Raw genomic sequence first — 12,245 nt, forward strand, 5'->3', positions numbered from 1 at the left:
CCAGTGGTGTCAGAATTATTTGATTTTGTTATCTATCAGCTGGTAAATGGAAGGGGATGAAGACATGGGCATTACAGATAACGCTCCTGATTAAAACTGAAGCCATGCTTCACCCACTTCGTTTATGCTACCCAAACACATAAGAAACAAAAAAAAATATTTATAACAAAACAAATAGCCACATACATAAGATGTAAAAATCAAAAAAAGGGCCCACACTTTCTCAGTTCTGTTATGCAATACTCCCACCTAATCAAAGCCACACAAGCTACAACAGATGGTCCTGAGGAATGAATATGGCATGGAACTATTAACACAGGCAGATGGAAAAAAGCTAGAAGCATCTGAGTGTGAATTTATTGCAGGGTGCTAAGAATTTCTTGGATCAAGAACATATAACAATGAAGAAATGCTAGGGAAAATGAGTGAAGACCAAAAAAAATTAAATCATAAAATACAGAAAGCTAGAATGCTGTGGTTGTGTAATAAGAAACAGAAAGTAAAGACTGTAACAGCTGATCATAAAAATAAATGGAAAAAATGGAGGAAGGAGAAGGATGCACTGGCTGAAAAGCCTGACAGATTGGTTTGGATGCAACTCAATACCATGATTGGATCTGCTGCATCCTGAGTCAAAAAAGCTATGGTGACAATTTGCAGTGCAAGAGGAACAAGGAATCCTGTTTACTTGATCTTCACTAGCATCCTGAAGCATATCAGAGCTTGTGGTTTTAATAGTGGAACTATTTTTTGATTGTCAGTATAATCTTGCTGGCTATAGTGAACCTGGATTAGCTTAAAATCAAATAGTCTGTTAGACTCTACCACCAGAAAATGTAACTGATAAATTTCAGATCTGAGATTAAATTTATCTATAAAGTAACGGTAAAGGTTCCCCTTGACAATTTTTGTCCAGTCATGTTCGACTCTAGGGGGCGGTGCTCATCCCCATTTCCAAGCCACAGAGCCAGCATTTTGTCTGAAGACAATCTTCCGTGGTCACGTGGCCAGTGCGACTTAGACACGGAACGCTGTTACCTTCCCACCGAGGTGGTCCCTCTTTATCTACTTGCATTTGCATGCTTTCGAACCGCTAGGTTGGCGGGAAACTTATCTATAAGACTCTATTAATTAGATTTCTATTCACTCTTCTGCCATCTGACCAAGTTCAAAGATAGCACAGCCAACACAAAACTCCTGATACAGTATCTGCCTCATGCTCTCATTTATTAAAAATGGTCCTCCTCTTTGTACCGAAGAATATTACTTTCAAGCACAAACAGTGTGGCATTTCTGCATTACCAAAACAGAAAACACTGTCATATGATTCATCATCCAATTTACACTAAGAAACAGATCACATGGGGGAAAGATTGTCACAGATAAAAATTCCAGTTATTAATACAGTCAGGATGCATGTTAGAATTTTTGACTAAAACTACCTTTATGCAACCTTCATCTGCTATTCTTTGTCCTTCTCCTAGTAGAAAGGAGAACTGTTGTCCCCTAAAGCATGGAAGAGTCATTGTTCTACACACTCTGAAAAGAGGAAGAATTACCAACGAGGCAAAGCAACGGGTTGATTCATATATTTTTTAAAAATGGTTTTAAAAGGACATTGTTTCAAAGGCACTCATTTTTCTGAACAAAAGTCCATGAAAAATTCAGTGTGCAGACACATAAATGCCAACTTTTCTCCATTTTACTGATGTCAGTATATCAACTTAAATGTGAAGTTTCAGCTGATTCTCAGGTTCTCTTTGAGCACAGCAACCAGGCCTCCAGGAGTCTTTGTCGTGGTGATAAAAAATAGGGTGACTCAAACCGCCTAGAGTGGCCTTAAGTGGCTAGATAGGTGGGATATAAATAAAATAAATAAAATAAATAAATAAATAAACAATAAATTTATTAAGGGAAACTTTATGACTTTTACTCACTAGAATGTGTATATGCCACCTATATGTTTTTTAAAGGCTGATAATCTAACACCATTTCAGAGTGTTGCTGGTAGCTGGGTTTTTGGATTCAGAAGAACCACTTGCAGCAATAACTTTCTTAGGCACAAATGGAAATTACTCCTTCCTCTTAGGCCAGGCAACACAAACACCCTCTGACCTTTATGGAGTATGCTTCTTGATAAGATATCTGGCCTTTTCACATCTAATTAGTAGATATGCTTTGTAGTAGCCTACATGCAGCATTTATTCTGGTTCAGCATGTTGGAAACATTATGCTCACTCACTAGAGCTCAGTGACATCTCATAGCTCTCAGCTGGAGCATGTTTCTGTTCAGGTCACTGATATCAAGACGGTTGCTAATGCAAAGGTCTCTGGAGTTTCAGCCAGACCTAGGGCACCCCTCATTTTAAAATTGGGCCAAGAGCCCAATGCACCACACAAAGCTGGTGTGTTCCTTTGTGCAAAGGTCAAAGGAATGTTTGTTGGATACAACAACACATATGTGTATTCCTGTTCAGGGCTTCCCTCAACAACATCCATCGGTTTCTTTGCTGGGGAGAAAAGGATGTATGTGAACTTGCAAGTAAAGGAGAGTAGAAAGGATAGAGGCTTCAAATAAAGAATGACTTTAGAAATGAATCTGTGTGGCAATAGGTGAGGAGTAAGGAAACTGATAAGGACCTTCATTTCAGTCAAAAAAGCAGGCTTAGAAAATTGACCTCAATAATAGACACTCTTAAAGCTCAATGGCACATGATAATCTAATCCATTTTTTCTTTACACATGAGAGAGCCACAAAACCAGATAACAGATAATGATTATGCCCATCAATGTGTGAGAGAAGTACCCTCATACCCTAAGACAATAAAATAAAAATAAAAAACCAAATTGCCACTTGGAGAGATAACTCAAGTTAGATGGGGGGGGGAATTAATCAGAATAATCCAGTTTCAGAATAGTGGACTGCTTTTAAGACACTAGTTTAGGAGGATAGTTCCTAAGAACAGCAGTTGACGCAGAACACTAAGAAAATGTTTTGAAGACATTTTCATCCTGCTTTTGGAGACTCCATCTATGAAGAGCATTTTTAACTGTAAGAACCAGAGGAAGTTGAAAAATGACTGAAACTCTGTTAAACCTGTAAGGATGAAAATGTGTCTTTGACTGATGTATTTTTTACAACAAAGGGTTTTGGAGACACACTTATCTTTGTGGTAGGCAAAATCTGTCTATGGTAGAAAGACTTTGACAAAATTTGTGTGAAGTTACCACAGTCCTCTTATTATGCTAGGAGGTTAATTTTCTGCTTGTTTTATCATTTATAAAACTAGGATGCTCATTGATGCTCCAGTACAAAACTCACCTGTGGAGCCATGTTTAGTCAGCAGCGGTGCTTCAGAGTCAGAGTCAGCATCTTAGAGGTGCTCTCCCACTGCCAAGGCTCACTGTATTTGTGGTGACCTGCTCCCTCCCTCTGGTTTAAATTTGGTCAATGAGAATGGCCAGTGAGATGGGAGCATTTTCCCAGGTGGACTGGACTTGTTAGGAGGCCACATCGCATCCTCCAGGGGAGTTCAAGTTTCTTGCTAGCCTCCCAGAGTTCTCTTTGTTCCTGGAGGTTCCCCTACCCCTGCCCCTGTGTTGTTTGGAATGTTCTTGTTTCATTAATTAACAGGTATAGGAAATAAAGAGTTGGAGTAAGTTCTTTAATTTATGTCACAGCTTTGTTGGGAGTGTTTTTGAAAGCATAGGGATGGATCCAGGTGGTCACATGCGTGCTCACCTTGGCTGCTGTTGTGCATCCCCTGTCCTTCAGTCCAGTGGTCCCCAACCTTGGGCCTCCAGGTGTTCTTGGACTACACCTCCCAGAATCCTTCACCACCACCTCTGCTGGCCAGGATTTCTGGGAGTTGAAGTCCAAGAACATCTGGAGGCCCAAGGTTGGGGACCACTGCTTTAGAGGACAGACAAGCCACACAGTGGCCTGCATCCATGTGGTTAATTCTGTGTATGTCTCCCTGGTCTGCATCAGGCAGGGTGACTGATGAGGATCCATTTCCTATGCCAGTGGCTACTGGCAGCTGTAACCAATAAAATTGTGGCAACATTTTCAACAAAACAGATTGTGTATATGGTTATTTGTGCTCTAGCCCTGGGGCTAACATCAGGCTTGCTGACAAATACACAACAAGGCGAAAACGAGTGTTACACAAATCCATGCTTACTGCACTTCTGCCATACAGAAGCACCCAAAAAGAAGAGACTCACATTCTCCAAATTATAAGAAACACGGGGGAAGGACTATCACTGTCATTCATATTTTTGCCTGGAGAAAGACTGTGGCTGTGCATGCATGTTTCAGAATAGGTGGGAATATGAAAAGTGACACCGAACTAATGTATAAGGCATTCATTTTGCCTCATATTAGCAATGCTTGTAGTGGATAAGTGAAATGTCATATCTTATTATGCACAAGTATTGGAACATAACTGAACACTGTTGGGGTAACAGAAAAGTGGCTATCAGGGAATGAAGCTTATATTTGAGAATTGAATTAGATTTCACTGATTAAGATGGGGGGTAGCATTACATGGAAGATGATGTTATAAGAAACAGCTTCATGTGGATTTTTGAAAACAAGGCATTTTGCTGTATAGAAACCAAAACAATAAGAAGCATTTATTGAATATTGAGAAGAAAAGTTGTCTGGCTTCCATCATCAAATGTCTTGTCATGAATATAGTTTGTCCAGGGCTTAAATTCTATTATTTAGAAACAATCTGATCTTCTTCATTCAGTAGATGTATATAATTTCCATCTGAGATAGAGTACAGATTTCAGTCAGTGCTAATTAGAGGCAATTCATATGTTATTTGACCAGTGTGAAGGACTCATAACAACTTTAACACTGTGCAATGTTGTTAAGTCAACTGTACAAAACAGCATCTCCAGGGAGGATGCTGTTTCGTACAGGAGGTTCAATAATTTTTTTAAATCAGGCCCAACATTCATAAGCAGTTTCATAGATAACTAATTACAATGTTCAAATCCCTTGTGATATGAGTCCATGGTGGCAAATATTCTACTTCTTCTTCTGTTAAATTATCATTACACTCCTACATAGGAAATTTTTAAACTTTCTGTTTCAAAATGAAAGTAATTTCTGGATTGTGTTTGTATTTTGTTTTGGGGAAGGTATCTTGGAATATATGTCATGATTTCAATCCAACATGAACAATCTGTATAAACAAAGGTTTCTTCATGCTGCTGCAGGAAAGAGAGAACAGACCACATCCAGGAATGCACTAGTATATGCGTCTACACTTGCCTTACAGAAGACAACTCCCTTGCACAAACTTTACATAGATTTTGTCTCTGTGGAGCAACAACATACAATGCCTACTGCAGACCTGGGCAAAGTGCGGCCCGAGGGCCACATACGGCCTGAGAGCCGCTCCTGTCCGGCCCGCCGGTCATCGCTCCAGTTTGGTGTTCAAGCACCTGTTCAAGCCCAAGACAGACTGGATTTCTCTCACTGAACAAGTTGAACATCAAAACCATTTATAGCTTTTTGTCTAAAGTTGATCAGTTGCTTATCACTTATTTTTAAGTAAAGTTGGTTTGGCCCCGAACACAGTTCAGATTTTTCATGTGGCCCCCTATAGCAATTAATTGCCCACCCCTGGCCTACTGCAATGCAGCAACTGTCTGTCATGGTTTTTTACCAATGTTACCCTTCCCACATATTGGACTGGAAAAGAAACACATAAAATAATATGTTTTTTTCTCTGTGGAGTAAACTCTTGGTATTATATGGTTCTGAATACAGATTTACCCTTCTCCATAAATCTGCTTCTAATCAGGAACAGTCTGATGTTTACTTATTATACTAGCACTGTCACATCTAGAGGACACCAGAGCAACTTGTACAAGCAAACCTATTAATGTAATTAGAAGTAAACAGGTTATTGTACTAGCTTTCTGCATGTACAATATGAAGCCATGAAGTAAACAAGTCTAAATATATTAAATAGTACAAAGCAAAAGGGCTTGTACATGCAAGTTGATTTGTTTTCTCATTCTTAAGAAATCTTTACTACCTGTGTTGAAGAACTGAGGAATTATGATAACATACAAGAAGACAAACAGTCATGACATCTAATGGGTTCTGTCCAGATCCAGTCATGCATAGAACTGATCTGGGGAAATATTTATTTATTTATTTATTTATTTATTTATTTATTTATTTATTTGTTTGTTTGTTTGTTTGTTTGCTTGTTTGCTTGCTTGTTTGCTTGCTTGTTTGTTTGTTTGTTTATACCCCACCCATCTAGTCAACTGACTACTCTGGGCAGCTAAGACAAGTCATGACTAAATGAATTCTCATTGATTTCAGTGGCCCTACTTTAATCACATGTAAATCTGGAATCACCCTCATGTTTCCACTGTGAACTACCACCTATAAAAGTGATCACTCACCACAGCTTTGGGAAAACGCTTCTTGGTTACTTGTTTCCCATAAAAGAAGTAGAATAAGTTTCATTTTTAAGCTTAAGGTCTCTGACCAATTGGCAGCCAAAGAGATGGTTTTCCTGAAAGCAGACTTGAACCAACAATGTGTTGCAGAGTTTTGAATTTCTGATAAAAATTCATTTTTGTTATGTAGTAGCAGTACAGAGATCCAAAGGAGAATAGTTACAAGTTCCCCAGGGTCCACCCCTTTCTCATTAACTGGTACTTAAAGTCTCAATAACGCACTCTGAGACGTTTGTAGTAGAAAAAGTAACAACCATTTCTTTACTTACAGTTGCTTGAAATCATGAACTGGTGTATACTGTTTACTTTACTGCATGCATACTTAGCAACCAGCAGACAAAAGAGAGGGAAAGGAACACTCAGATGAGAGGTGGGGCTCTCTAAATTAAAAGGCTAGAAGGAACCAATGTTGCTGGATAGCTGGGCAATCACCCCAGCCCAGTGAAGTCCCTTCTAGTCACACAAACCGCAGACAGCATGCAAGACTATAAAGAAAACTCCAACACAGTGTGCTAAGGAGATAGTTTATTAAGGACAGAAGGCAAACATTATCCTTATAAAATCATCGGCTTAGCACTCTGTTGGTTCCAACTCATCTTCAATAAAACCATCTCCTTAGCAAAAGATCATAATCTATGATGATTTTGATGCAGAAAGCAATCAACTCATGCCCTTTTCTTGCTTATCAATAAAAAGTGTCCTATTTTCCTGGTTTTTCTCAGTTGATCAGATGCAATATGAAGAACATCCAATGCACTATAAATATGCTTTCTATCATCATTCTAGACCTCAGTCTTTGGAGGTCATATATCTTGATCCCACTCCCACTCCAACTCCTGCCTTTTGGAATATGCAAAGACAAGCTTATCTTCAATAATAACTGCTATAACTGCAGAGAATTTTCCTGTACTGTTACATTTCCTGTACATATCTTTTACTTACCAGTTCATTACTCAGCATCTTAACATGTCAGAATAAACAGGAGAGACTTTCATTTGGCTGTTGGGAGAAAACTTTACCTGTCAGGAAACACGACTTTGCAAAGTTAAGTGGGTAATTGTCTGGGAACCATTACAATTGGAAGATGCAACCATTACAATTATACGGCACAACTCAGACAAATTACTTATCAGTTAGCTTTTGTTCTCTATGTAGCCTGAGTTTTCACCAATAATACATACTGATAAACATGTAAAAGACACAAAACAAACATCCACACCTTTCAGTCTCAGATTTCCCTGTGATTTCTCCCTTTATGCCACAAAATCTGGCCTCCAACAAAATGACTTATTTCAGTTTTTGCCCTAAAAGTCTTGAATTATGATGGTCGTTCACTACTGTTTATAGATGAGATCATATTTTAAAATGTTTTGCCAAAAATAATAGAGCAGCACTAGCATACCAAACACCAGTCCCAATTTCCAACACTAATTCCAGTGCAAAAAATCCATTAATCCTCCCTCAGCATTGTCTAATACTTTCTATGCTTATACAGAAACTTTTGCGGGGGGGAAAAAGCCAGGAAGATTATGGCCTGTGCCTCAACTACACATCTGCACATAGTCATCCATGCTTCAAGTGGTGCAAATTTATGCACAACACTTACCAAGTTTTTGTTTCCTGACTGTTTAATTCTATTGGCATTTTAAAAGACAAACTCTCCCCTTTTCAGTTTAACTTCATTCGCCTAAAAATTTTTTACTGTTCAGATTCTAAATGGTTTACACAATAAAATAAAATAAAAAATCCGCATCCATTTTATCTCCGCATAAGACAGCTTTTAGAAGTCTCAAGCCCAAACACATATGATTTAAATTAGGCAAGGCCTTATAGGCACTCAGTTTCTACTGGTGAGGTTTGCTGACCTCTTTGTATTGAGCACAGCTAGCTGCTCCCTGTGGGAGATGACAGCAATAAAACATTTTTTAGTCCAGACGCTCTGCCTCTCAACCAAATTCCTGGAATCACAGAGCGGCGTAGGAGAGGGGACTGCAGGCATCATGCATGCGAGACTGGGCCTCACTCATTTTGAGCATTCACGCTTTTGGGATAAGGTGACCTTTAGCCTTTTTTCCCTGCTGCTAGCCAAAGAATACAAAGAGCAGATGTCCCAGAAAGAACATTATCAAGGCATAACCGACTGATTATCCCACAGAATGTTCCAGCCAATTTCCAGACATTTCTTCTCTGCATGGACAAAGTCCCAAGTCTATACTGAGGGGCAGTTGCCCTCTGAGGGCTTCAGACTAGGGTCTATCGCTTCCCAAACTTCAAATGCTATGGACTGTAAGTTGGACCTTTGGCTACATGGAAAGCACATGGTTTACCAAAAGCTACAGCCTCAGCAGACTGACAACACACTGACACCACATCACATACTGTTCACATTCCATCATGGCTGTGAAAACTCAAGATGAGAAAGCAGCAGAGAATTGGATGTGACATGGCCTAAATTACTTGGCCTAGCAACAACAATAAGTTGGTAACAACTGAACCAAAGACAACAATTAGACAAATGGAAAAATATTTCAAGAAGGGAAGCAAACTCAGTTTCTTCAGGATAATATGCCAGTCTTCCAATGGCCCATTTTCCTTCTCTTAATAAACATATTATTCCGGAAAGGTGAGACAAAAATAAGTCTCTGCCTCCACAGACACACACAAGAGAGAGAGTCAGTTTTCTAAATCTAGACATGTAATTTGCAATCCAGTGTAAACCTGAGAGGAAGGCCTGCTGAATATACTGGCTGAAATCCTGTGGCTTAACATAACAAGTTGCAGCAAAATACGTCCATTGAATTAGTGCATATTTAGTGAGTCAACTCCTCCACAAATTCCTCTGATTCCAATGGAGCTACTCTACTGACTTTAGCATAGGAAATCACAGCTAGAGTAGGCTCACCTGAAGTTATATTTATTTATTATTCATTCATTCATTCATTCATTCATTCATTCATTCATTCATTCATTCATTCATATAATAATAATAATAATTTATTGTCATTGTAAGTATATACACATACAACGAAATTCACAGACACCCAGAGACCAGACACATGCATACACATAAAATTCCCCAAACACTCCCCACCCACTAAAAGTCCCCCACTAAAAATACAAACATCTACACCGCAGGCCAAGTAACACAGTCCAACTAATTATTCACTACTGGTGGTCTTTAAGCTCATTATCCCGGCTTTCTCTCTGAAAAGACTCAAGGTGACTGTAAGTTCAATAGAGTTAGTGTGACTCAGAGTGCTCCCAGTTAGCCCATTCTGTAATCTGTGTGGATGGTTAGTTCAGACTAAAATAAAGTGAAATGACAACCTGTAACGTATGTGGCATTGAAAGGGACAATGGAGAACACACACCCCTCCATTTTTCATTTACTCTACCATTTTACATTTTTAAATATATATTAATATATTTTAATATATATTTTCCTATTGATGTAATGGAGGGACGTGGTGGCACTGCGGGCTAAACCACAAAAGCCTATGCTGCAGGGTCAGAAGACCAAGCAGTCGTAAGATCGAATCCACGCAACGGAGTGAGCTCCCGTCGCTTGTCCCAGCTCCCGCCAACCTAGTGGTTCGAAAGCATGCAAATGCAAGTAGATAAATAGGGACCACCTCGGTGGGAAGGTAACAGCGTTCCATGTCTAAGTCGCACTGGCCATGTGACCACGGAAAGATTGTCTTCGGACAAAACACTGGCTCTATGGCTTGGAAACGGGGATGAGCACCGCCCCCTAGAGTCAAACACGACTGGACAAAAATTGTCAAGGGGAACCTTTACCTTTACCTATTGGTGTAATGCTATTTTACATAAAATAGCACTGAAAGTATTATGTGTACACTGAAAGTATTATGCTAGGTAGATATATTGCTGTTTTGTTATGTCATTTACTTGATTTAACAACAAAAAAAGAGGAAAGTTGGAAGAGTCCACTGAATGATGATAGGGGAGAAAGGCAAGGAATGAGATGGGAAGAGTAGTGTCATTAATTGAAAGGAGGACAAACTGGAACAATCCAAAAACCTGTCTGGGCTCTTATCATGGGAGGAAAAATGTCAATCAGTGTAAATGGAAAGATGGCTCATGGCTCACCTGAGAGGTAAAACATATTGTGTCAAATACAAGAACCTTTAAAATCACAAACCAGACCATTTCAACTTCCCCCGTTTGAACATGCCTTTACTACACCAAGCAACAGAATGTCAGTCATTGAGATGTATTTTGGATTATACTGTTAAAATTTCTTATCACATGTAACATTTATTTGTTACATTTGATGAACATCATTAAATACTGAGGATTCACTAATAAATCTACGTTGAAGCAAAGACAGATATGAGGACCTATTGACTTTTATGAAAGTGCCACAAACAGGAGAAGTTATTTTCCTTTCTCTGCTCTTTTTCTCTTGCCACTTTCAGTTATTCACACAAGATGTTACGGGATCAAACTCCCTGCAGATTAAAAGGATTTTCAGGATGCCTAGGATTCAGAGGTGAATTCTAAGTCCATGCTGAGAGAATGTAAGCAGTCTTTTATGATCCATTTTAAGCCCCCTCTTCAGTTAATCTTTGCAAGCATGATAGGCTTCAGTAAGATCAGGATTCTTCAATACACCCTTAGATTCAGGAAATGGGAATGGTGCCATTTTCCTGCCTTTGCGTCAGTTAATCCAGCACTGCTACTACTCCACCAAGCACTACTAACAATTTCAGAAATTTCAGTGATCCATTACATGCCTCAGAACCACTGGCGGCAGATACCAATAAAATAAAATAAATTCAAATTAGATTTTTTTCCAAATAATGAGCTTAACTTTAAAATAAATAGAATTTCCTTATCTACATAAATATGCATGCACACTCAGTTCCTGAGTTCAATGCAGCATTTGTGACCAAGAAATGAAATACTGTATGGGACTGCTGACCAAGTTTTGGAGGCGCTGGATTGACTCTTAGTAGTCTCCTATTGTGTTGTATGGCAGTGGTCCCCAACCTTGGGCCTCCAGATGTTCTTGGACCGCAACTCCCAGAAGCCTTCACCACCACCTATGCTGGCCAGGATTTCTGGGAGTTGAAGTCCAAGAACTTCTGGAGGCCCAAGGTTGGGGACCACTGTTGTATGGCACACAGAAAACAAAAACAAACAAAGAAAAGCTGTGATCTGGGATATGGCTGAGGGAAGACATGTCTCAGGTATAGATGCTGGAAGTGCTGTGCAATATTATGCTCCTCACTGCCATGCTCATCACAGAATCATAGAATCAAGAAGTTGGATGAGGCCTATAAGTCCAACCTCCTGCTCAAGGCAAGAATCCAAATTAAAACACAATATTACATGTTTCATTTGAATTATCTCCATTTTTTTCCTGAAAAAGTGGGCTACAGTCCACAGAACCTCATGCCAAATAAAATGTGTTAGTCTTTCAAGTGCCACAAGACCCTCTTCCTTGTTTTTACCCATTTTATTAGCTAAAAAAATCCCACTTTAGTTTTTTGCCTCGGAGTCTTGATTTGTTTAATCATCTGTTTTAAGTTTTTGCCTTGTGGTCTTTGGTTTGTTTGCATCTCAATTTGCTTAATCTGCAGCTTCACAATGGTTTGGGGAAGTCTTTCTTAAAAAACCAGGAAATCATAACTTTTCCTCCATGTTGATTTTGAAACTTCCCAAATGTTTCCTAGAAGAACAAGATCTTTACTTGAATAAGAAGTTCTTAAGTAGCATACTTTTTC

General features: G+C 39.1%; 1 protein-coding gene across 4 annotated transcripts in view; it reads left to right on the forward strand.

The window, feature by feature from the left end:
* CLMP (CXADR like cell adhesion molecule) overlaps positions 1-12,245 on the forward strand; it is a 49,458-nt gene that overhangs the window by 24,583 nt on the left and 12,630 nt on the right. The window contains exon 2 of one of the 4 annotated variants that reach the window (XM_020792401.3): positions 10,935-11,036. The exons of the other annotated variants lie outside the window; for them this stretch is intronic. Within the exon in view, the coding sequence (XP_020648060.3) occupies positions 11,024-11,036 (13 nt within the window). The 5' untranslated portion in view covers positions 10,935-11,023. The remainder of the gene's footprint in view (positions 1-10,934; positions 11,037-12,245) is intronic. 4 annotated transcript variants of the gene reach the window in all.

Source organism: Pogona vitticeps, chromosome 8, assembly GCF_051106095.1.
Source record: "Pogona vitticeps strain Pit_001003342236 chromosome 8, PviZW2.1, whole genome shotgun sequence".
In the NCBI taxonomy this organism is placed as follows: Eukaryota; Metazoa; Chordata; class Lepidosauria; order Squamata; family Agamidae; genus Pogona; species Pogona vitticeps.